Here is a 24,425-nt window from a genome sequence, read left to right on the forward strand (position 1 = left end):
AACCCAGGATCGATGAGGAGCTTGATCGCTTAGTCGCACAAGGGGTCTTAGAGCCGGTAGATTCGGGAACCTGGGAAACCCCAATTGTCACACCGGTTAAGCCAGATGGCTCAGTCCGTATTTGTGGTGATTACAAATGCACCCTGAACCGGGCCTTACAGGACCACGCATACCCGGTTCCAGTAGTGAACCACGTGTTAGCGACCCTGGCTGAGGCCAAGATTTTTGGGAAGTTAGATTTAGCGCAAGCTTATCAGCAGCTGCCCGTTGATGAGGCTACCGCAGACGCCCAGACAATCGTGACTCACAGGGGTGCTTTCAGGGTCAAACGCCTACAGTTTGGAGTTTGCGTGGCCCCAGGGTTATTTCAGAGCCTAATGGATCGTCTCCTTAAAGGCATTCCCGGAGTCACACCGTTTTTCGATGATGTGCTGATTGCCGCATCATCAAAAGAGGACTTTACCGCCAGATTACGGACAGTGCTCCAACGCTTCCAGGCAGCAGGACTTAAAGTAAAGCAGAAAAAGTGCCTGTTGGGAGTTAGCAGTGTGGATTTCCTGGGGTTCCGGGTTGACGCGGATGGCCTGCATCCAGCAGAGGACAAAGTGCGCGCCATTTGCGATGCCCCAGACCCAAAGAACAAGGCAGAGTTACAAGCCTTCTTGGGACTTCTTAATTTTTATCATGCATTCCTGCCACACAAGGCAGCCGTAGCTGAGCCTTTGCACAGGCTCCTGGACAAAAAAGCACCATGGATCTGGGGCCCTCGACAGGCCAAGGCTTTCCGAGGGGTCAAAGACTTGCTTGTGTCCAACTCAGTGTTGGCACACTTCGACGAAAAGCTTCCGGTGGTGTTGGCTTGCGATGCTTCCCCTTATGGAGTGGGCGCAGTACTGGGCCACCAGCTCCCAGATGGGAGGGAAGTTCCAGTGGCTTACTTCTCCCAAACTCTCACGTCGGCAGAGCGCAACTACTCCCAGATCGACAAGGAGGGTTTGGCAATAGTTAAAGGAGTCAAAAAGTTTCATGACTTCCTTTATGGTCGGCCTTTCACAATCATTACAGACCACAAGCCACTCCTGGGACTCTTTGCGCCCGACCGCCAGACACCCCAGATGCTTTCGCCACGAGTATTGCGCTGGTCCATTTTCTTGGCCGGGTACCAATACTCACTACAGCACCGACCTGGGAAAGCCATGGGTCACGCAGACGCGCTCAGCCGCTTGCCACTGCCGGAGAGCGGCCCTGACCCTGCTCCTGCCCACCAGATCCTGCGCCTGGAAGACTTACCTGACCAGCCCCTGCATGTGAAGGACATTGCTGCCGCAACCGCGAAGGACAGACTATTGGCCCGTGTTTCGGACTGGGTGGGGAGGGGGTGGCCCGGGAAGCCGGGTCCAGAATTTTCATGTTACACAGCCCGCAAAGACGAGCTGTCTACTCACCGAGGATGCGTGTTATGGGGTAGCCGTGTTATAGTCCCCACCCCGTTAAGAAAAAAAGTCTTAGAAGGGCTGCATGTGTCTCACCCAGGAATTGTCCGGATGAAGGCATTGGCCCGTAGCTATGTGTGGTGGCCAGGCATAGATGCGGAGATAGAGGGTTGGGTGAAACGTTGCGAGCCCTGCCAGGTCTCCCGGCCGGATCCACCCAAGGCTCCAGTACAGTCCTGGGAGTCCACACAGTCCCCATGGTCCCGGGTGCACGTGGACTTCGCGGGGCCTTTTCAGGGCCAACTCTTCCTAATAGTGGTCGACTCTCAGTCCAAGTGGCTAGAGGTGGTGCCTACCTCAACCGTGTCCACGAGAGCAACTATAAACGCACTTAGGAAGCTATTTGCAACACATGGCTTGCCAGACACACTGGTGAGTGATAATGGGACTGCTTTTACTTCGGCGGAATTCAAAGAATTTGTAACAAAGAATGGAATCCGCCACATTCGTTCCGCTCCTTTTCACCCAGCCACTAATGGCCAAGCTGAACGCATGGTCCGTACTACCAAAGACGCACTGAGGCGCATAGTGCATGGTGACTGGACTCTCCGGTTAGCGGAGTTCTTATTGGCCCAACACACCACTCCAAGCGCAGTGACTGGCCGGAGCCCAGCGGAGTTGCTTATGGGAAGGAGGCTCACTACCCTCCTTGATCGTATGCACCCCGACCGGGCTCTTGAGCAACGGCCATCGACTGTGGTGCGGGGGGCTCCTAGAGGGTTCTTCCCTGGGGACACTGTGTACGTCCGGAACTATGGGCCCGGACAGGGTTGGGTCCCAGGTACCATTGACCGCTGTACAGGTCCGGTCTCCTACGAGGTAGGGCTGGAGGGGGGTCTGGTTTGGAAGAGACACCTTGACCAGATCAGAACCAGGACACCTCCGAACAGGGAACTTCAAGCGGAACCAGAGTACAGAGAAATGGGTACTTTGGGAGAATCTGTGCCCAGGCCAGGGTGGGAACCAGATGGGTTGCCGGTGACCGAGTTACCCCAGCAAGGTGACTTCAGGCCGGAGTCCTCAATGGTGCCATTGGCCATTACCCCTTCAGAGCTGGCCTCCCCACTTAGACCGCAGGTACCGGAGGAACCTCCTGGGTCACCCATTCGGGCACAGGAACCACGACGGTCCCAGCGGGAGCGGAAAAGGCCAGCACACTTTGATGACTATGTTTGTTCCTTTTGTTAGGAAGTTGGGGGGAGGAGTGTTATGTATTGGGTTTAACACGTTATGATTCTAACCAATTGCAGAGCGTAGGTGGATGAAAGTTCTAATGGCAAGCTCTGTCAACTGTCAACTGCCAACTGGCAGTTCTTCTTGTTGGGCTTTCAGAGTGTGTTCTTGTTTTAATATGGAAGTGAGCTGTTGAATAAACGAAGTTATATTGGGCTTCTGACTGTTCCTGAATATTTAATACACAGTTAACAGGGATTAGAATGAAAACAGAGGTTCCTCATAGCACTTACTATTTTTTTATTGCTCCTTAATTAAAATGTATAATCCACCCTTCCTTCCCAAAGGGAGCCCAGAGTGAATCACAATAATAATAAAATTAGCTAAAAACCAATTTAAAAACAATACTTTAACATATTGCAGACTGAAGTTGAAACCAACAGTGTAAAACTCTGCCACTGGAGGAGGGGAAGGAGCAGCCGGGACTCTCAACAACATTTCTCAGAGGGAGGGGGGGTTTACACCTGCTCCTGCCTCTTCCCTCCCCCAATTCCTTCTCATCTCCCTCCTCGTCTGAACCTGAAAGCGCCGAGCGAGTCATGACAACTACAGCCCTGGAATGTTTCTGAGGCACTGTTTTTTTCCACAGTTAACAGGGACTAGAATGAAAACAGAGGTTCCTCAAAGCACTTACTATTTTTTATTGCTCCTTAATTACCGAAAAATGTATAATCCACCCTTCCTTCCCAAAGGGAGCCCAGAGTGAATCACAATAATAATAAAATTAGCTAAAAACCAATTTAAAAACAATACTTTAACATATTGCAGACTGAAGTTGAAACCAACAGTGTAAAATTATCATTGTTACTGGAGGTTAGATGCTCATCGGGGTTTTTGTTTTGCTGTGTGTGCATGTGTTCTTACAGTGCCAAACTGCACATCAAGGTCCTGGTATAGGTTTCCTCAACCCTGGCCCTCCAGATGTTTTTAGCCTACAACTCCCATCATCCCTAGCTAGCAGGACCAGTGGTCAGGGATGATGGGAATTGTAGTCTCAAAACATCTGGAGGGCCGAGTTTGAAGAAGCCTTTCCTGGTGTCTATTGATCTCATAGCACAGATTTGGGTTTCCATTTAGAAATATGTCATGTAGCCAACAATTCTCTCTCTCTCTTTCAAGGCTTAAAGATATTCTCTTCCTTTTTGCAGCTTGCCCATTGGTTTATAAAGATGGCAACAGCCTAGCAGGTATAGTATTTCTATACATTCCTTCTTCCTTCCTTCATTTGCATTTCTATATTGCCTTTCTGCCGAGGCGGCTTACAAATTTAAAGCACAAATTTAAACACGTGAAATTGGGATTGGGGAGAGACTGACTAGAGCAGAACTCGCTGTATCTCACTTGGACTCTTCATCTTCTGTTAATTGTTTAAAGGATTATATTTCCTCATTTGCAGATACTTCCCTAACTGACATGCCTACTACTAATAATTTAATAATAATAATTTATTATTTATACCCCGCCTATCTGGCTGGGTTTCCCCAGCCCCTCTGGGCAGCTTCCAACAAAAGATTAAAAATACATTAAAAATACTATTGCTCTGGAAAGGTTTATTGTTCAACTGTTAAAAGGGGCAGTCACATAATGAGACTGTCTGGCGCACTCTGGCCGTGTCAATCATTCATGGCATTACACACACACACACACACACACACACACAAAAATACAGGACTTCAGCTTCCAACAAATCTAGTGAGGAAATTACTGCTGGGCTCAGATGATGAGAGACAGCAGCTTCATTGGATTTAATGATTTATGGCTGATGGTTGCCTGAACATGTCTGGGCAAACCTTGGGCTCATGTTCTCCTCTCTCCTCTATTCCCCTTTGGCAAGGGCTTGAGGAGATCAGAAGCTTTTGCTTCTACGTCTGACTAGTTGCAATTTCTTTCTTTTTTATTCATAATTTGTATTGGTTTTTTACATAGATTTATCTTATGCATTACATTTACATTATATTTTATACTTTACATTTACCTTTACAACTTCACCTTCAACTTTATATGCCACAACCTTCTTACAATACAAACCACCTAACAAATAAACCCCCAACCCCCCAACCCTCCCACTAGTTGCAACTTAGCGCTGTGTCCAAAACTGATCAAACTGGTGGTTAGTTTTAACTATAGTTTACTGAAACAAGCCAACTTTGAAGCTGTCTTGTTTCAATAAATCATAGTCAAGAGTAGTAATCACTGTCAGGGTTCAGATGTAATACTAAACTGGGGCTAATTGAAGACGGAACCAAAATCTTCCAACCTTTTTAGAGCTGTACTGCAGGAGCAGGGAAGGGAGAGAACATGAGCATGGGTCTCATTCCTGTACCAATAAACTATAGTTTATCATTACACCGAATGCAGTCAATGATTGGACAAGGTCACATAGGAGAGTTCAGGATGACTAAGCCTCTTGGAACAAAGTCTCCAACCTAAATGCTTCATTCTTGGGGCCAAGCTGGCCTCTTATGCACAAACCCAAGAGTCAGAGGGCTGCCCTCGCCGGAAGGCAAGGAGTTGCCAGGGCTTTATCGGTATCGCGAGCCCCCGCCTCAGCTGCTGAGCAATTCATCTTCATCCAATGAGGGAAGCAGTGATCCCTCTAGTGGGGCGGGGGAGATGGGAGCAGGAAATAGGAGTCAGGGCTCTGGCAGGGGAAGAGAGCCCTCGCACCAAGCAGAGGCTGGAGGGGAAGCACCTCTCCCGTCTCCCCATTTGCGGAGGGGGGAAAGACGCAGAGGGGGTAGGCGGGGGTTCCGCATCCCGCGCCTTTTATGCTGGGCTAGGAACCGGAAGGGGTCATTCCCGGACTCGGCCAAAGGATGAGCTGGACGTCTTTTTCTTAGCTGCACTGTATATATCTGCACAATAAAGAAACTTAGTTTCTGCGTCAGCCTGGTTACTCATGAGCAGCCACTGAAAACCTTACACCAAGCTGTGAAAGACTATAATGATTCTATTGCAAATCTATTTTTTCCCCATGGGTTTTCTGCTGCTGCTACTACTGCTGCTGCTGCTGCTGCTAAACTTACAGCAATATAAATAAATATGCATTCTCTAGAGCTCATGCTTTGTATTTAAAAAGGTTTAATTCCTGTCAGATGCCTTGTACACCTCCTTCCAGCAACTCCTTAAGCCAAGCTGGTGCCAGATGTATTGCTCTGCCTCCTTTAGGACAGCTGGGGCTGAGAGAGGGGTCTTGTTGTCTGGGCTGCTCAGGACCTTCATACATACTGCCCAGACTTATATACCTTAGAAAGTCACTTCAGTGCTTCTAATGCAACAGTTTGACTTTGTCCCCTAGAGGCGCACTCCATTGTCTCTCTAGACAGATGGATGCCAATGACAATGACAATTGCTGCCATTTTGTTCAGCAGCTTTCAGTTGGAGGAGAATTCAGTACTGGGCTACTTGAACCAATGGCCTGACTCAGCACCAAGCAACGCCGTGTTCCAATCACTTTTAGCTGACAACCTTTTCCACTTTTCCTTTCAAGCACCATTAAAACATATGAGCAAGTTGACGACCACCTTCTTACATTATTTTATAGGGTTTTGTGATATGAAAGCTCCCAGGGAAATGTGCCCATGCTAGTAAACTTAGCGGTGGTATAAATCTTTAGCCATTTTCTCCCCCAAGCCACATTAAGAGAAGTCAGTGACACATGTTATGTTTTTCAGGATTCAAAATGATGGAGATGTTTGGTTTGGTGGAAAAGGAGTTTGCAACTGTGGAAGGGGTTTCTATGGAGCCTGGAACATTTAATGCCTACTCCTGCTACAGACTGCATAAGGATGCTTTGGTTTCCCAGCCAACCAAGTATGAACTGTAGATGTATTCTTAAAATATGTTGGTGTAATTGTAGCCAAAGCTCATGGAAGCTAAATCATAGCAACATTTTCTAAATCTGCGTCTGAATGCTGGATTTATAGGAGCGGGCCCTACCGTTAGGCAAGAGAGGCAATCCACCTCAAGCTCAGATTTTGGGTGACAAAATGTGAGTGAGATCCCATGGGGCTTTTCTTTTCTTTCCTCTCCTCCCTCTGCAGCCTCACTGTGCACCCCCCAAAATCTGCTCTGAATGATTGGAAGACCCTCTGGAGTAACAGAGAGTGATATTTGAGTTTCTGCCTCAGGTAGCAAAATATGTATTTTGGGCTCATCTCAGAAGCTCTGTATGGTATTTAACCATTACCAAAAAAAAAAAAAAAATAGCAAAGGTTTCAAGTTATTTGGGGGCATGGTGGTAAATGTTTTCACTGGTGAAAAGGTGAGGGTTTTTTATGGATGCAAATGAAGCAATCTCACTAAGCAAACAGGGCAGTGTTTTTGGGGAGAAGAAATGAAGAAATGCAGCACCTTGCAGTTCAGGAAAATGCAGAATGGTAGTGAGTTACTTATTTGTGTGTTACTTACATGTTCAAAGGGAATGTGGGTGGCACTGTGGTCTAAACCACTGAGCCTAGGGCTTGTTGATCAGAAGGTTGGCAGTTTGAATCCCCGCGATGGGGTGAGCTCCCGTTGCTCAGTCCCTGCTACTGCCAACCTAGCAGTTCGAAAGCATGTCAAAGTGCAAGTAGATAAATAGGTACCACTCCGGCATGAAGGTAAATGGCGTTTCCGTGCGCTGATCTGGTTAGCCAGAAGCGGCTTAGTCGTGCTGGCCACATGACCCGGAAGCTGTACGCTGGCTCTCTCAGCCAGTAAAGGGAGATGAGCGCCACAACCCTAGAGTCGTCCACAACTGGACCTAATGGTCAGGGGTCCCTTTACCTTTACCTTTACTCACATGCTCAGGTTTTCTCAGCTTTATCAGCTCTAAGCACAATCAATGCAAGATCTTCTGCACAACAGAATATGTTTCCATGTGCAGAATTTCCCCCATCACATGTGCAAGTTTCTCTAGATCTATGGAATTCCCCCCCCCCAGTGTACCTGGTTGATTATGAAATAGGTATCCCAATTCCAAAATCTGCTTGGGAGGCACAATCCCTCCCCACTACTGGCGAGAGGGGATTTCCTTAGTTCTCCAGATGTCACATTCCTGCTTCCTGTAAGTCATTTGATTGGCAGGGGAAGGGGTCGAGTGGAAGGTCTGTGAGTAGCACTGTTCTTGGAGCTGTCTGAATTAGGGCATCTAGCTATAATATTATTATTCTTGAACCGAGCTTTTGCTTGCTTCCCAAGAAGAAGTCATGGGCAGAACCCTCTTTCCAAACATTTACAGTAAGCATCTCTCCTGTAATGCAAGTCTGCCCGGACTGCCTCTGGAATGTTACCAGTATTAATCTTTACCTTGGCCAAACCAACGTGCTTGCCCCTTAAAAAAAAATGTATTCATTAAAATCCCTCATCATATGTCACACTCTGGCATGAAGGTTGAGTCCTGAAAACACGAGAGAGAAGCATATTGAGTTTCAGAGAAAGTTGAGTCCAAGAGCAGGATTTAACTTGGGAAGGGAAGCATGCTGCTAAGTGGAGAGATAAAGCTAACTCAACCCATGTGTAGATTCTGAAAATGGTGGTGATTAGAAAAGGCAAGGCTTGTGGGAGAGCACAGATTGTAACGTGGCACTCGGTGCCGGAAGAAGTGGGAACTTACAGGGTGGGTTCAACATGGCACACTTCCAGTTGTTCTGTCTGCACAATGATTTGTGCTTGCCAGATGGAATATTCCCTTCCCCTCCCCCTGTGCACTGTTCTCTGCTTTCTCCTGCTCCCACACCCGAGCCAATTTCAGGGGATGCAGGAGATTATGGGAGGGAGCTGTATCCCAATGTAGCTGAAAGAGCTACATTGGCTCCCAGTATGTTTCCGAGCACAATTCAAAGTGCTGGTGCTGACCTTTAAAGCCCTAAACGGTCTCAGCCCAGTGTACCTGAAGGAGCATCTCCACCCCCATCATTCAGCCCGGACACTGAGGTCCAGCTCTGAGGGCCTTCTGGCGGTTCCCTCACTGCAAGAAGTGAGGTTGCAGGGAACCAGGCAGGTGGCCTTCTCGGTAGTGGTGCCCACCCTTTGGAACGCCCTCCCAGCAGATGTCAAGGAAATAAACAACTATCTGACTTTTAGAAGGCATCTTAAGGCAACCCTGTTTTGGGGAAGTTTTTAATGTTTGGTGTTTTATCATGTTTTTAATATTCTGTTGGGAGCTGCCCAGAGTGGCTGGGGAAACCCAGCCAGATGGGCAGGGTACAAATAAATTATTATTAGTATTATCCTGTCCCAGCGGGGACCATGGGCGTACTCCACGACCATCCACTCCCCGCAACAATCCTTGCGGGGTTGTTTTTCTGCACAAGCAGAAATCTTTGTGCATGGCTTACCACAGACAGGTCTGGTTAGGTGAATCCCGCCTAAAACCAATTGCATTGGTGGAGAACCTTAGGACTGGGACCAAATGTGGCCTTCCAGGTCTTTCCATCTGAGCTTCACAACTCTCCCTAGGACACACCAGCTCCCCAGGCTACCCTCCCTCTCCTCAGGCCCCACCCTTTACAGATCTTGCTCTGAGCCCTCCTTGCGTGGCACCTTTTCCTTGACTAGATGTGATTGTGATAATGCCCCTTGTTTTCCTTGGATGGAGAGGGCGTGTGTGTTTTGGGGTTTAGAAAGCTCTGGCTTTCGTGTGACAGAAATGTAGCCTAGTGTACAAAGGTTAAGAGTCAGGCCTGGGTCTTTTTGCATTTGGCTTTGCCCACTTTTGCCTCTCGTCCCCCACACTACCGGCAAACAGACCCTGGAAACTTTCTCACAAGGAAATGTGACCCTCAGGCTGTAAATATTTCACCATCCCTGCTGTAGAACATGCCATGTTGTTTTGCAAATGTAAGTCATGCTTAGCCGGAACAAAACATGGCAGCAATGTGCACGCAGCCCAAGCTGAGAGTTAAAGACAGTAAGAAATATATTTATTCCTTTCACAAGATGCCCTTTTCTGTCTTACATGTTTAATTTATTGTTTAAAAACATGCTCTTGAAAGATCCTCTGAGCCTTTGAGGTAAGAGCAAGACAAAAGATTGCTGTATTCATGTGAGAACAAATTACTGCCACCGAGTTTGGGCCATACCTGATTAGGCGTGTGCAGCTTAGTTGCACAGAAATTCAGATTCTGTGCTCCAGTGCTTGCAGAGTAACGCAACGTGTTCAAATTCAACCCCACAGCGGCGAATGCTACCTGGGACGCAACACTTTGCTTGATGTTTCATTCGCTTAAGTGGTGTTGAGACTTGTGCACAAGGTGGATAGCTCTCACAGTAACTCTCTGGTTGGTCTCTGTCAAGTAACTGGAGGAGGAAATGAAATCCCATGAAATGCGGTTACTGTATCATAGGCTTCACTTCAGCAAAGGCATTAAGCATCTTTCCTTGGCTGCCCTCCTCAAACCACTTCCTCTGGAGTCGTCCCGAAGAGATGAAATTGCCCCACGGGAGCAAGCCTGAAGGCTGCAATGTGGTTAGACTCTTTTTCTGCACGTCAGTTCCAAGATGTGTGAAATGACATCACAAATATAATTATAAAAAAAAAAGTTTGCGGCAGTCGGCCACTCATCTTCTAACAGCTTAAGGGTGGCTTAACCAGAAGAGGCAAATCTACTGTAGCCAGACCTCTGGGTCATTTAATTAAAAGTTTTAAAGGAGCAATAGGTGGTTATATGTAAAACTGAGAATACCGTAGGCTCCCTAGTTTAAACGTTTTGGAATGAGGCCAGTGAGAGCATTGTAATGCTATCAAAGCTCACTTGAGTAGACTTCCCATCTGCAGCAGCCTTCTTTTCCAGAACCTTCTGGTTTTGTCATCCAGATGATCAGCGAAGGGCCATATCACAAATGCATTGAGAGCTATGTTTGCTTTTCGGTAATGTACGTGTTGAGTGTATACATATGTACAGTATGTATGTATGTATGTATGCATGCATCGTCATATAATAAAATCAGACATAAGGTGGTTTTCAAATAAAAGATACAAACCACAAAAACTAACAACAAACCTAACAGTAAAAAAAGCAGCAGTTTGAAATTAGTGTTCTTTGGTTCTTTCCTTTTCCTTTTGCCCGAGAAGTGCTAATTCAAGAAGATAGGAGCAATTACTACTGGGGCGGGGGGGGGGGGTGCTTTCAAGACCCCATTTCCTGTGGTGACATCAGTTTCTGCAGCCTTATTTTCCTTTTACAGATATCTACACCCAGAGGGACTTCCTTCAGATTACACCATTACGTTTCTCTTCCGTATACTCCCTGAAACGCCCGAGGAACCGTTTGCTCTCTGGGAGATTCTGAACGAAGAATATGAGCCACTGGTTGGAGTTATTTTGGATAGTATGTTCATTGTGTCTTTATCATGGACCTTGATTGATTTGGTTTGTTTATATTCCGCCTTCCCACTCAAGGAGATGAAGGAAGTCATCACTGAATTCCCCGCCACACCCCCAAAAGATAGTTATAAATTTTACCCCTGTACATTGTCCCCATACCCTTTTGTGATAAAATAGAAAATAGAAATAGGTTATCATTTTGATGAAGGCTTTAAAGAAAATAAATTACTCGAAAGTATCTAAGTTGATGTTCCTCCTTTAAAAAAGACAACACTGTAATGTGTTCTGTCTCACACTCTGCAGATGGTGGCAAAACATTGACTTTCTTCAATTACGACTACAAAGGTGAATTCCAGACTGTCACTTTTGAAGGACCTGATATAAAGAAAATATTTTATGGAAGTTTCCATAAGGTGAGATTTGCTGAGACATTGGGAGGGGGGGATGTGATTGTGTAAAAAGAACAAGTGATAATATTCTGAATACTTTTTTCTGGTTTTGCTTTGTCCCTACCGAAAGTAGTGCTTGAATGGGGAATTAGCAGGTGTATCTGTTGTTGATTTAAAAAAAACACCTATATGTATCTTCCTGGGCTTTTTTGTATTAAACACATAATTTTCTTCCCTCAGTTGCATGTTGTCATCAGCAAAACTACAGCTAAAGTTGTGATTGATTGCAAACAAGTGGGTGAGAAGATGATCAATGCGGCAGGCAATATTACTTCTGATGGGACAGAGGTACTGGGAAGAATGGTTCGATCGAGAGGGCCAAGGGACAACTCTGCACCAGTAAGTGAAACAGCTTGGTGTTTCGAGCTAAAAAAGAGCATTTTCTTCTTTTTTTAAAAAAAAAAGAAAAGGTTGCCATGTTAATATAGGGTTCGTGATGTAATGTGTGTAATGAGAAAGAAAGCTGCTATTTGGTTATTTAAAGATATGTTTGCCTGAGAAATTCTGGCTCATATAGAAAGCTGACAGTGAGAAGATTTAAGTATCTGCCTTGGGTATCAGGAAAACTCTTCTTAATAAGCTCTTAACATGCTAGGTATGATTCCATGCCTGGATACATTGATGCATACAACACCCACATTGAATAGTTTCGCCAGAAGGGCACCATGGACAGTGATAATGGGAGCTGCTGAGAGATCTGAAACAATCAACAGGGTCATGCTCTCCCTGTCCCTGTGAAAGTCATCCCATGGGACCATTTCCACACCCCCCCCAGCCAAACCTGAAACCTGATCAAGGTGGATCTAGAAAACCAGTCCCATCTAATTGTTCCTGGAGTTGTATGGCAACCACTTGCTTGAGTGCAATGCCCAGAATGGTGATGTCAATCACTGCCCTATAGTTTATTTGGGGACTGGGTTGGGTTAGGGTCTTCAGTGGTGGTGGTTGAATTATGGATTCTTTTCGTGAAAGTGGTACAAGCCCCTTTTAACAAGACATTTACCTTCTCCTGGACCCATTGAGACACCACTGACTTGTTAGAAGTAAAAGGGTTGAGCATACAGGTGGACTCCCCAAGCAGCTTTGTTAACAGCCTCAAGCCTCGAAGACTGAAAGTCATTTGCTTTGGATGCCTTCACAGATTGGACTTCATTAACTACGATGTCCATATTGTGGTGAATGCGAGCAATTTTATCCTCAAAATGTATTGCAAATACGTCTTGGCTTGCTACCAAAGTTACCAACGTTTCTCCCTCTTGCAAAGGGACACTGGGTGACCCTTCTTCACCATCATCTTGATAATGAGTTCTTAAGTTGTATGCAAGTATTGGTGTTCATAAACTTGTGATTCTAATAAGAACATTGCCCTTATAGTGTTGTTTCCTCCAAATGATTTGATATCACCCTTTCGCAAGCCACCAAACCCTCCTTCTCTTACCAAGACTGGACTTCCCATTCATCATCCCCCAAAATGTCTTCAGGATTAGAGAATGAAATAAGCTGAAGATATAGGAGGAGAGGTGGGTTTGTTTCAAAGTGGGACAATCTACCCATGGCCTTTGACCTTTCCTGAGCAGCTAAGCTCCATTAAACCTAATAGGACAAAGACTCAAAATAAACGAACTCAGTGCTTTTTTCTGGGGGTATGCAGGGGTATGGATACCCCTAAACATTTTGCGAATCTAAGTTTGGCCTCATTGACGGGCAGTATTTCAATATGAGTAGGAAAATGAGAGTACCCCTAAACATTTTTTTTAGAAAAAAAGCACTGGACCTACTGCTTCTTGACCTGTCAGGAATAGTTAACCCAAAATTATGCGAGGAGGAGGAGGAGGAGGAGGAGGAGGAGGAGGAGAAGAAGAAGAAGAAGAAGAAGAAGAAGAAGAAGAAGAAGAAGAAGAAAATTGCTTTCAGGCCTCAGGCTTAAATATGCCAATGAATACATCAAGCCTCACAGAACAATTGAACAAAACAACCTTTGTGACTACATTCCAACAGGGAAAGACAAAGATGAACTTATAAAAGGTTGCAGCTAAAGGGCCTTTTGTACAAAGAAAAAGAAAGAAATGATGGCTTTTGTTAAGAGAGTCGGAACTGTATGAAGGATAAATGACATAGCAAAATCTACACCCACAGAAAAATGCTGGTTGCCTTCAAGTGAATTGGTTGGTGGTTATGTAAGTCCGCAAGCATGCATTTCAAAACACAGCTCCGTTGCTCCGTAATGTACACTCAGTTACACCAGTTACAATGTTATCCTAAACATTAATAAAGCCTGTGCTGTATGATGCAAATTCGAGGACCCAAAGTTTTAATGCTTTCTATGGTTCAGGCAGGTAAACCCCCAGATGTGCTCATGTCTTCTCCGGGCCAGGGGGATGTCTAGTCCCTTTTCACTGGGGTCAGCCATGGGTTTGCTGCTCCTGGAGGGAAGGCATATTCTCAACTCTGCCTGGCACCTTGATTACAAATTAGGAAGCTATTTTAATGCGGAGAAACGCAGCGGAAATCATTGTTAATCAAAACAAATAGCATTCCAACAGCTCCAACATCTTCAAACTTTGCTGTAATCTACTGTAATGCTTTTGAAGCAGCATTAATATTCAGTAATGATGGCTAGGCCTTGTGATATTTAAATCAAATTATCAAGATCAAAGAGTACCCCAGACAACTGATCCCTGCATATGTGCAGACTGTGATGCTCACACGGACATACTCTGACCACAAGAAGGCTTCCCTCTTTGTATTCTTTGAAGAGGACATCTCCACATCTTCAGACAGAGCTCTTTCCTCTCCCTTCCATTGAAATGAATGTGTCTGCTTATGCACATGCAAGACCTTGCATGTGGACACCAGCAAATTAGGACAGTATATTTTTTGCGTTTATGTTGTGTTCCTTAAAGCACCCTAGAGAGGCCGTTTGTTTATTCTGTCCAAATCACACACATGAGTTTTACTGCTGTTCCATCCAATCATTCACAGATTTCTATGGATTTGTCTGCATCTGAATCTTGACCACGTGAAGTTTAAATGTAAATGTCCACGAGTAAATGCCTTGGAAACAAAGAAACCTTTGTTTAGCAACTCAGCTGGTATAAGAAAGAGCAACCCAGGTCACAGTTTAAAGTCAGAAGAATGGCTGATTCAGCCTGTTTCACCATCAATGTAATAAATCAATTCAAACCACTGTTTCTTGGTAATTTACTAAAAAATAGAATAAAATGCAATATCACATTGCACCCTTAGTCTGATTAATACTAACCCATGAAACGGAAGAAGCCCACTTTGAGGTTTTATTACAAACAAGGAATATAAAAGGGTTGTGAAATAAACAAATGAAATAAGGGCATACCGTTTTCATTTGTTGTGATGGGATGAATTCCTGTGAGCACATAGAAGTATCAGCAAGAGGCATATTATGTGAAACAGCTGAAAAGATGTACAAAAATAATGTATCATGTTTAGTCTGTGATCCCCTAAGCACACGTACGTACAGGGGATTTGTACAGAACATATTTCTAAATACTAGTTTTAAAAGTCACTCTTTTTATTAAGTTCGTATAAATATTATAATATGTGAAATGTAAGTATCTTGGGGAAGCAATCCTATACACAAGAAGCTGCCATAAAGCAAACAGGAGTACGTTAAAGGTTCCTTGGGAAGAAGGATTGATTGCTAAACTCTTCTGGGAATTGTGGGTCTCTGAGGGGAACAGGGGTCTCCTAACGTCTTGCAGCAGCCTCAACGAACTAGTTTCCATGATACTTTGGGGGAGAATCCACGACTGCTCAATCTGGTATGATACCCCTTTAAATGTACAGTACAGATGAGGCCTGTGAGCAAGCATTGCTTCAAGTCAAAACCACTAAACTATTAAAAGCCAAGCATCTATGCCAGCAGCTGCATAGCTCCTTGCTTTGCAAACTGAGCAATCAGCTGATCGTTGAGGCTTGCAAAGGACCATGGAAGCACCAAGGATCAGCTGATTGTCAAGACCTTTATAGTGCTTGTATTGCCTTGTGCAAGTCCCTTTGGCCCAGCCATGTCTCCACCTGCTCCATGTCTGACATGTAGGGTTGCCAGGTGTCCACTATTTGAGTGGACAGTCCACTTTTTTCACATTATGTTCACTATTATTTTCACAAAATTGTGGACATTTTTTTATTCAAAAGCTTTATGATGAAATGGTATTTTAATACGTGTTAAAATATTTGTAAGAAAATATATAATTTAATGTAATTTAACCCCCCACCCCCCGCTTGTCCGCTATTTTTTGGAAGCAGACCTGGCAACCCTACTGACATGTGGCTTGGCCAAAACAGCCTTGTGGGTCAAGTGAGCAGGGGCGGAGCAAGGGGGTGCGGGCCACACTGGGTGTCATCTTGAGGGGGGTGACATTCAGCACCGCCCCCGCCCCCGCCTGTGACTCCCAAGCCTACAGCGAGCAGTGGCAAAGCTCCCCCCTCCCCCTGGCTTGCTGTAGGCTTCGGACTCACGGGAAGGGGGTGCGCCGTTGCCCCGCCGCCCATGCTCCCGGTTGGAGGAGGCAGGCAGGGGAGAGGACGGGTGTCTTCCTTGAAGGGGGGGTGACATTCAGTGCAGCCCTCAGCCATGACTCCCAAACCTACAGCTCCCCCCTTCCTCTGGCTCACTGTAGGCTTGGGAGTCACGGATGGGGTGTGCGTATGTGTGACGAAAGCATTCCTGTACCGGGTACCACCTGACCTTGCTACACCACTGCAAGTGAAGAAGACCAAATTAGGTCTGTAGGCAGGAGGGTGCCTCCCCATCCTCCAATCTATGGCAATTCTTTTATTGTTTGAGATGGCTCTCCTTCATTGATCTTCTGAAGCCGCTACATCTTATGTTATATTCCCCCTTTTTCGAAACCAGTTCCAGCTGCAGATGTTTGACATCGTCTGCACCACTTCATGGGCCAACAGAGATAAATGTTGTGAACTTCCAGCTTTGGTAAGCTCTCGCTTTTTAAAACTTCTGTTTCGTGACATGTGGTTCTAATTTATATTTAAGATTAATGCAGATTAATGCCTAATTTGGAATCTACCAAACCAGCCATGACAGGGCCTTCTTTTTCTCACCAGAGGGATGAAGAAAGCTGCCCTGCCCTACCTCATGCTTGCTCCTGTTCTGAAGTCAGCAAGGGAGCTAACGGACCCCCTGGACCACCAGTAAGGTTTTAGTCATGTTTGATCTCATGCTTGACAAAGTTGAACATGTACTTATTTGAACCAAGAAAGGCCTGATGCTTTGAGTATGTTTTGAGTATAGTTCTGTATGTTTGGTGGCTTAGGTTGTCTCAGCTGGTTTGCAGTTTAGCCAGCACCAGGCCAAGACATTTTGCCACCTGAGGCAAACCACAAAATGGCACCCACTGCCAGGGAAGAAGGGGTGAGTGTAGATCTCAATTGGGAACACGAAGAGGAATCAAATCAACCTTACCTAATGGTTGAAGTCAAAATCAAGAGCCATCACGTGGGGACCTATATCCCCTATCTCTCTCCTGACAGAAGTCATCATACACGATGACCAAAAATGTTTTAAAACAAATTTATGGCTGCATACACACTATACCTTTAAAACACATTAAGCGTTACAATTTAGTTTGCTGGCATGCTTGTGGCTTGTAAAAAAACCCTCTCAAGTCTACTGATACGCTAAGTAAAGTCCCATGAGAAACACACCACAATTTTTCGCTGGAGATAAAATGTCTCATTCATTCCACCCAAATCAACCAGACAGACAGGGCGGAGGTGGGGGAAGGGAATCTAATTCCTCGTCATGTTTCAATTTGGACAGAAAACAAGTGTGATTTGGACCTTTTATTCCTTCTAATAATATTGGAGTTGGTCTAAGTTCAGCAAATTAAATCAAAATGTGGAAAAAGAAATATAGCTTTTCAGAGCTATGCGCTTATGTGCGTGTGTGTGTCGGCAGGCAAATCAAGGTGTGAGCAGAGGAAACAGCAGTTCTTCCATGAAAACAAGGCACACAAAATAGCTGACCCTTTCCTCTCTCTCTCTAGTATCTGTGTTGTTGGATAGTCACGGAAACATACGCAGATAAAGCTTAAGTGGTTCCCCTCCCCCAACCCCAACCCGCAGAAATGTGGAGTCCATAATATTAATAACTCATGGCATGAAATACATGGCATTATGACAGGCAGTGTTGTATATTGCAATGATCCTTGGGGTGGATGTTCAGTGCATCTGTTTGGACAATACATTCAGAGAAACATCCCACTTTGCCATGGTTTCCTCTCACCCCACCACAACCACCCCAAGACACTGTCTGTGAAAATAAAACTCATTGTTATTTGGAGTCAGTAGCAGGTTTCCCTACACTACAGCACTGTTCCTAAGAGAATACTGCTGAATGGGCAGTGGTGGACCTTGGGTCTCAAATTTCAATGCCAAAATTTGGTGTCCCCAGCCTCTCACCTTCCATTCTACATCATAGTTGTGGCACCCCACCCTCACCCCTAAGGCTTCACGCCCAGTATGATCAAACCACTCGTGCTCTCCTAAATTCGTCTCTGCTACTGGGCCGCGAACCATGAGAGGGCCCCAGACTCTGAGCTTTTATTTTAAAGTAAGTTCCTTGCGGAAGGAACTTCCTGGTTCATTCTGAAGACAATTTTGGGTCTTCCTTGGGGTGTGTGTTGGATTCTATAGCACTCATACATCATAGGCCTATCTTCACTCATTGTCTTAAAAAAAACTGAAAGGAGCAAGTTGTTGTTGTTGTTGTTGTTGTTGTTGTTGTTGTTGTTGTCATTTTTATCTTGCCTTCCCCCCTCAAAGGAGTCCAGAGCAGTAAATACAGTTACAACCTAGGCAACCCTCCTGCATTGTCTGAATGGAGGATTCAAAAGAAGATACATATTTCACAAAGCTTGCGGAAATTTTTCGCAAACGTGTGTCCTTTTTTGCATACGGTGTACTGAGCCCAGAAAATTCTGTTGATCTTCTTATTTATTAAATTTGTCTACCGCCCAATACCTGCAGGTCTCACTCACCCTGTTCCTTGTGGTTTACTTTTCCTCAGAAACAAACAAAACTTGCCCCGTGTCCCTTAGTTTAGCAATCAAGCCTCCATTTGGAAAGGCCCATTCTGAATTATGACTATTGGTCATGTTTAGGTTTGACAGAATGTTGGGAGCTGGTTGGAGAGAGAGAGAGAGAGAGAGAGAGAGAGAGAGAGAGAGAGAGAGAGAGAGAGCTGGGAAAAGGGAGGGCGAGATATATTCTAAAGTACTGGACTTCATCCAGTGGGTTTGAATCCAATCACCTTATACAAATATACAACTTGTGTACAAGTCGGTCAGACGACTCAATTGCAAAATTCAGGAAAATAAAATAAAAAGGAGAGCTGCAGTTCAGTTCGTGCACTATTTCAAGAAGTGTGAATTAGAGATATTTGCATGAAAATGGGAACTGAATCCCTCCCCACCCACCAAAAAAATTTCCGTTTGAGCTTCATGTGTTTGCTGGTCTCTGCTGTAGAGCAGCACCGTAACTTGATGTGAGGAGATAATCTGCTTTTAGTAGACTTCCCAGTCTCCTCTTCTGAGGTATTTTATCAAAGATTGATGTACAGTAGTACCTCGCTAGACGAATGCCTCGCTAGACGAAAAACTCGCTAGACGAAAGGCATTCGCTAGCAAAAGCCTGACTCGCAAGACGAATTTTCCTATGGGCTTGCCTTCGCGATTTCCTCCCCCCCCCCCCCCGTCAAACTGCTCTTCCCCCGTTGGTGCTTCGCAAGACGAAATTTTCACTATACGACAGCACTCGCAGAACGGATTAATTATGTCTTGCGAGGCATCACTGTACTGCTTTCATTAATAAGTTAGGAAGGAGGATAAAGTGTACTTTTCTCTAAAATGAAGAATGGCGGTATTGGGGATAGTGGGATATCATCTTTCTCCCTAAAAACGAACTTGGGTGCTGAGTGCCGCCAGGACTAGAGACAAAACATGGACACGGAGAACCAAGAGAGAAGTAACAGCATGCACTGGGGAACCTGCACATTTTGCTGAAAGGCAACAAATCCTAAAAGCAGGACAGCCTATTGAGGACGGTGGAGATTCAGTAGCCATGGATGCTGAGGGTCAACTGAAAGGCAAAATGAGAAGTGAATGGGATGGAGTTTCCTGGAGGAAGGCATGGCTTTAACCCGAATAGGAGCCCACCTATTTTGAGGAAATTATGTGCAGCAACTTTGTTTTCTTCTTCTTCTAACTCTAAATGTGTTTTGCAGGGTGGTCCAGGTCTCCGAGGTCCAAAAGGTAACCGAGGTGACCTTGGCCCAAAGGTAATTCATCGTGTTGCTTCTTCTGTTGCTTCTTCTTTAATGGGTTTGTGATTGCATAGTAAAAAAATTGATTTGAATATTCTGTAGGCATAATCCAGGTCTGTAGGGATTTTCCCCTTGACGCAAGGGAGACTTGTGACTTGTACCTGCTCTCTTTCCCATTGCATTTCCTCAACCACAGATGCTATTTGCAGAAACTTTCAATGTCTGTTAGGGTGATGAGAGGAAGAGTCTCTAATAACTGCATGGATTGCTACAGAAAAATGTAGAATTGCATTCATTGGAATTTTTTTAATGAATGTAGAATTTATTAATGTAGAATTACATTCATTGGAATTACATATCCATTGGAATATTTTTCATTTAGGAGCAGATCTACATGCAGTCAATATTTTGCTTGATCCGACCAGGTCTTTGCGGAGAACTTTCTTAAATCTCCTCAGCTGGGATAATTAATGTGTCCCTTTAGTTTAGTTTGGAGGGAACTGGAGGCTTTCTAGTCAGAGTAGATGGCTGTTCCTCTAATATAGTTGAAACAAAATAAAAAATAAAAAAATTCCTTCCAGTAGCACCTTAGAGACAAACTAAGTTTGTTCTTGGTATGAGCTTTTGTGTGCATGCACACTTCTTCAGATACACCAAAACAGAAGTCACCAGACCCTTATATATAGTGAGAGGGTGGGGAGGGGTATTACTCAGAAGGGTGGTGGGAATGGGCGATTGGCTGATTGGTGTGGTAAACCTCTTGACGACTGTTAATTGGTCTTACAAGAAAAAGCAATGAGATAAGAATCCAATGTCTCTATTCAGACCAGGTCTCTCCATGGTTTTAAGTTTGGTAATGAGTATCAATTCAGCAACTTCTCTTTCCAGTCTATTTCTGAAATTCTTTTGTAATAAGACAGCTACTCTGAGATCTTGTATAGAATGTCCTGGGAGATTGAAGTGTTCTCCTACCGGTTTCTCTGTCTTGTGATTCCTGATGTCAGATCTGAAGAAGTGTGCATGCACACGAAAGCTCATGCCAAGAACAAACTTAGTTGGTCTCTAAGGTCCTACTGGAAGGAATTTTTTAATTTTGTTTCAACTACGACAGACCAACAAGGCTACCTACCTCTAATATAGATTCATGATATGATTATCTTTTACGATTCAGGGACCAGATGGACCTCGTGGTGAAATTGGAGCTCCTGGTCCTCAGGGGCCTCCTGGACCCCAAGGACCAAGTGGGCACTCCATCCAAGGACCTCCGGTAGGTTCTGAACAGTTGACAGCCCGGACTTATTTGCACCATAGAAGTTAGTGTTGCCGGGTTTTGCAAAACAGTGCAATACTTGAGCTGCAAAAAAGCAGCGCTAGAATCACAAGGACGTTGGTGGGGTCTGCCCTATGGGGGCAATATTTGACAAAAACCACCGGGAAGACCCAGGTGAATTTTGTTACACGGTTCAAGCCCTGGCTGAAGGCAGTTTTGGGATCTTGTTTAGTGCCCTCTGATTCAAGAGTCTTTCAAAGTCTTCCCAAATCTCTAGCAAAAAAAAAAGGAACAGAAATATCCCTTATAAGGCTGTCAGTACACACTGTACCTTTAAAACACATATTGAAGCTCATTTTTTAATTCATGTTTTTGATCCCAAAAAGGTCAACTCCAATTGGTTTCAGTGGGAGAATTAAGAGCTTGCTTTACTCATGAAATCAGTAGAATCTAAAACTTTGGTTAGACCATGCCTCATGTTTGTAACTCACCTTTGCTTCCCCCCCCCCACACACCTTCTTCTTCCCCAGAAATAAATCTGTAGTTCACAGTTTTGTACCTCTGTTTTGATGAAAGAAATGGGATAACTGGACAAACAGTGTGCCACTGGCATGATTAACTCTGTGGTCATTTATCAACAGGGATCAACTGGTGAAAAGGGAGAAATTGGAGAAATGGGCCGTCCTGGCCTACAGGTTGGTATGACTCTGCTTCCCAGCTCTCAAACTGCTGGAAATGCCTGTTCACGAGACTCTGTTTGTCTCGTTGTAATTACAAGCAGAGGGTAAATGTTGTTGTATCTTTTGAAATATGTTGTTATCTTTCATGCAGGGCGTCCCAGGAGCATCTGGATCCCCAGGACGAGATGGAAGCCAAGGCCAAAGGGTAAGACTGGACAAGTGACTGGAGCCAGTGTGGTATAGTGGTTAAGAGTGGTAGACTCGTAATCTGGTGAACCGGGTTCGCGTCTCCGCTCCTCCACATGCAGCTGCTGGGTGACCTTGGGCTAGTCACACTTCTTTGAAGTCTCTCAGCCCCACTCACCTCACAGAGTGTTTGTTGTGGGGGAGGAAGGGAAAGGAGAATGTTAGCCGCTTTGAGACTCCTTCGGGTAGTGAAAAGCGGGATATCAAATCCAAAACTCTTCTTCTTCTTCTTCTTCTTCTTCTTCTTCTTCTTCTTCTTCTTCTTCTTCCTGTTTTGCTTCTTCTCCTTCCTCTGGGCCATCCTTTCTAAGTTAATGTTCCAACCCCAGGGCTTCTGAGAGTCAGTTTTGTGCATGTGACATTGGCTGCATCTCAAGAAATCCTGGCGAGGGAAGGTTTGGCCAGTGGCTCCTATTTTTTATTCCTTTCTGGACTAGCTGTACACTGACTGTAGGTCTGCATAGCAACGGGAACTGACACAAACTCCCGCTACATTTAAGTGCCTGAAATTCATCTAAGCCAGGCATCCCCAAACTCAACCCTCCAGCTGTTTTGGGGCTACAACTCCCATCATCCCTAGCTTACAGGACCAGTGGTCAGGGATGATGGGAATTGTAGTCCCAAAACAGCTGGAGGGCCGACTTTGGGGATGCCTGAATCTAAGCGGTCTCCTATGTTTCCTTCTGTGTGTTGCCTTTTGTCTTATAATATCTGCAGAATAATAATAATAATAATAATAATAATAATAATAATAATAATAATAATTTATACCCCACCCAACTGGCTGGGTTTCCCCAGCTACTCTGGGCAGCTTCCAACAAAATATAAAAAATATAATAAAACGTGATACATTTAAAACTTCCCTAAACAGGCCTGCCTTCAGGTGTCTTCTAAACGTCAGGTGGTTGTTTATTTCCTTGACATCTGATGGGAGGGCGCCACTACCGAGAAGGTCCTCTGCCTAGTTCCCTGTAACCTCACTTCTCACAGTGAGGGAACGGCCAGAAGGTCCTTGGAGCTGGACATCAGTGTCCGGGCTGAACGATGGGGGTGGAGACGCTCCTTCAGGTATACTGGACTGAGGCCGTTTAGGGCTTTAAAGGTCAGCACCAACACTTTGAATTGTGCTCAGAAACGCACTGGAAGCCAATGTAGGTCTTTCAGGACCAGTGTTATATGGTCTTGGCAGCCACTCCCAGTCACCAGTCTAGCTGCCACATTCTGGATTAGTTGTAGTTTCCGGGCCACCTTCAAAGGTAGCCCCACGTAGAGCGCATTGCAGTAGATTATTTCATTCTGGATGTGAAATAGGGAGCAGAGAGAGAGAAAGGGGCTGTCTCAGTGCTCTGCTATATTGCCTAAAGAGGTGTGCCCAGTTCCAGCATGAGCCATTTTGCTGCCTGAAATATAGCTCAGATACCTTCTCCACTTCTGGCTAGCTTTAAAAAACAAAACAAAAAACCCTTTCTGACACCAATGTCGTCCTTCATTTCTCATAATCACCACACACACACCTCATGGCACCCCTTAAAACAATCCCTTGCTGTAGGCTCACAGTCTAACAGACATGACACAAAAGGAAAAAGGAATGGGGAGGGAAGAAGAAGAAGAAACAAGCAGCTGCTTCTTCACTGGCTAATGAATGGGGACAGGTTCATCCTCCCCCCCCCTTGCCATTATGCAGCCTGTCAGTGGCCCTAAGTCACCTGGGTGGTGGCAGAGACCACTGTGTGCCTTCCTTCAGCTCAGATGCATAGCTGTCAACCCTCCCTGCTGTTTCCCAATGCTATAATAAGGGAATTTCCTGCAAAAAAGGGGGGAAAGTTTGACAGCTATGCTCAGATGTCCCACGTAACTGGCAGGAGCAGAGTGTTCAAAACAAATGAAAGGAAGTGGAACCCTATCCAGTGTCAAGTGTAAACCTTGTCATTTCATTACACGTGTGTGACATTATTTAAATAGCAGAAGCAGCAATGTGAACCCAATTGAGCGGAAGCGAAATGCTACTGCCAACTTGGATGGAAGATTTCTCCAGTTGCCTTTTGCTTTCTGTTTCCTTTGCTTTAATTATTAAGGTTTTAAAACATACGATCAAATATATGACAAGCAGCAAAAAGATTGTGAGTGTTTACTGCTGTTTTCCACCCTGTAATTATACGATCACAGAAATCGCTTTCTGTTGATTTATTTTTCTTTCTTTCTTTCTAATCTCAAGTTTTCTGATTAGTGCTTTCAACAAGGAAGAAGTTATAACACATTCCCCAAGCCAGCCTGTAGAAATAAACAGATCAGTTTCATGATGGATTGCACATACAATAAAATATATAGCTGAGGGCAGATTGGATTGCAGTTTCGAGACTGATTCAAAATGGTAAAAGCCAAACTTTTGGTGTGTTTTTTTAAAAAATAAAGTAAGAAACCCTTAA

At 44.9% G+C, this 24,425-nt stretch overlaps 1 protein-coding gene across 1 annotated transcript in view; it reads left to right on the plus strand.

Annotated features, from left to right (window-relative positions):
• COL14A1 (collagen type XIV alpha 1 chain) overlaps positions 1-24,425 on the plus strand; it is a 133,946-nt gene that overhangs the window by 83,590 nt on the left and 25,931 nt on the right. Inside the window, exons 30-40 of the mRNA XM_033155795.1 lie at positions 3,875-3,913; positions 6,401-6,539; positions 10,896-11,038; positions 11,338-11,447; positions 11,664-11,822; positions 16,378-16,455; positions 16,587-16,673; positions 19,765-19,818; positions 20,975-21,070; positions 21,715-21,768; positions 21,905-21,958. Coding sequence (XP_033011686.1) covers positions 3,875-3,913; positions 6,401-6,539; positions 10,896-11,038; positions 11,338-11,447; positions 11,664-11,822; positions 16,378-16,455; positions 16,587-16,673; positions 19,765-19,818; positions 20,975-21,070; positions 21,715-21,768; positions 21,905-21,958 — 1,013 coding nt within the window. The remainder of the gene's footprint in view (positions 1-3,874; positions 3,914-6,400; positions 6,540-10,895; positions 11,039-11,337; positions 11,448-11,663; positions 11,823-16,377; positions 16,456-16,586; positions 16,674-19,764; positions 19,819-20,974; positions 21,071-21,714; positions 21,769-21,904; positions 21,959-24,425) is intronic.

This window comes from Lacerta agilis, chromosome 7 (assembly GCF_009819535.1).
Source record: "Lacerta agilis isolate rLacAgi1 chromosome 7, rLacAgi1.pri, whole genome shotgun sequence".
NCBI lineage: Eukaryota > Metazoa > Chordata > Lepidosauria > Squamata > Lacertidae > Lacerta > Lacerta agilis.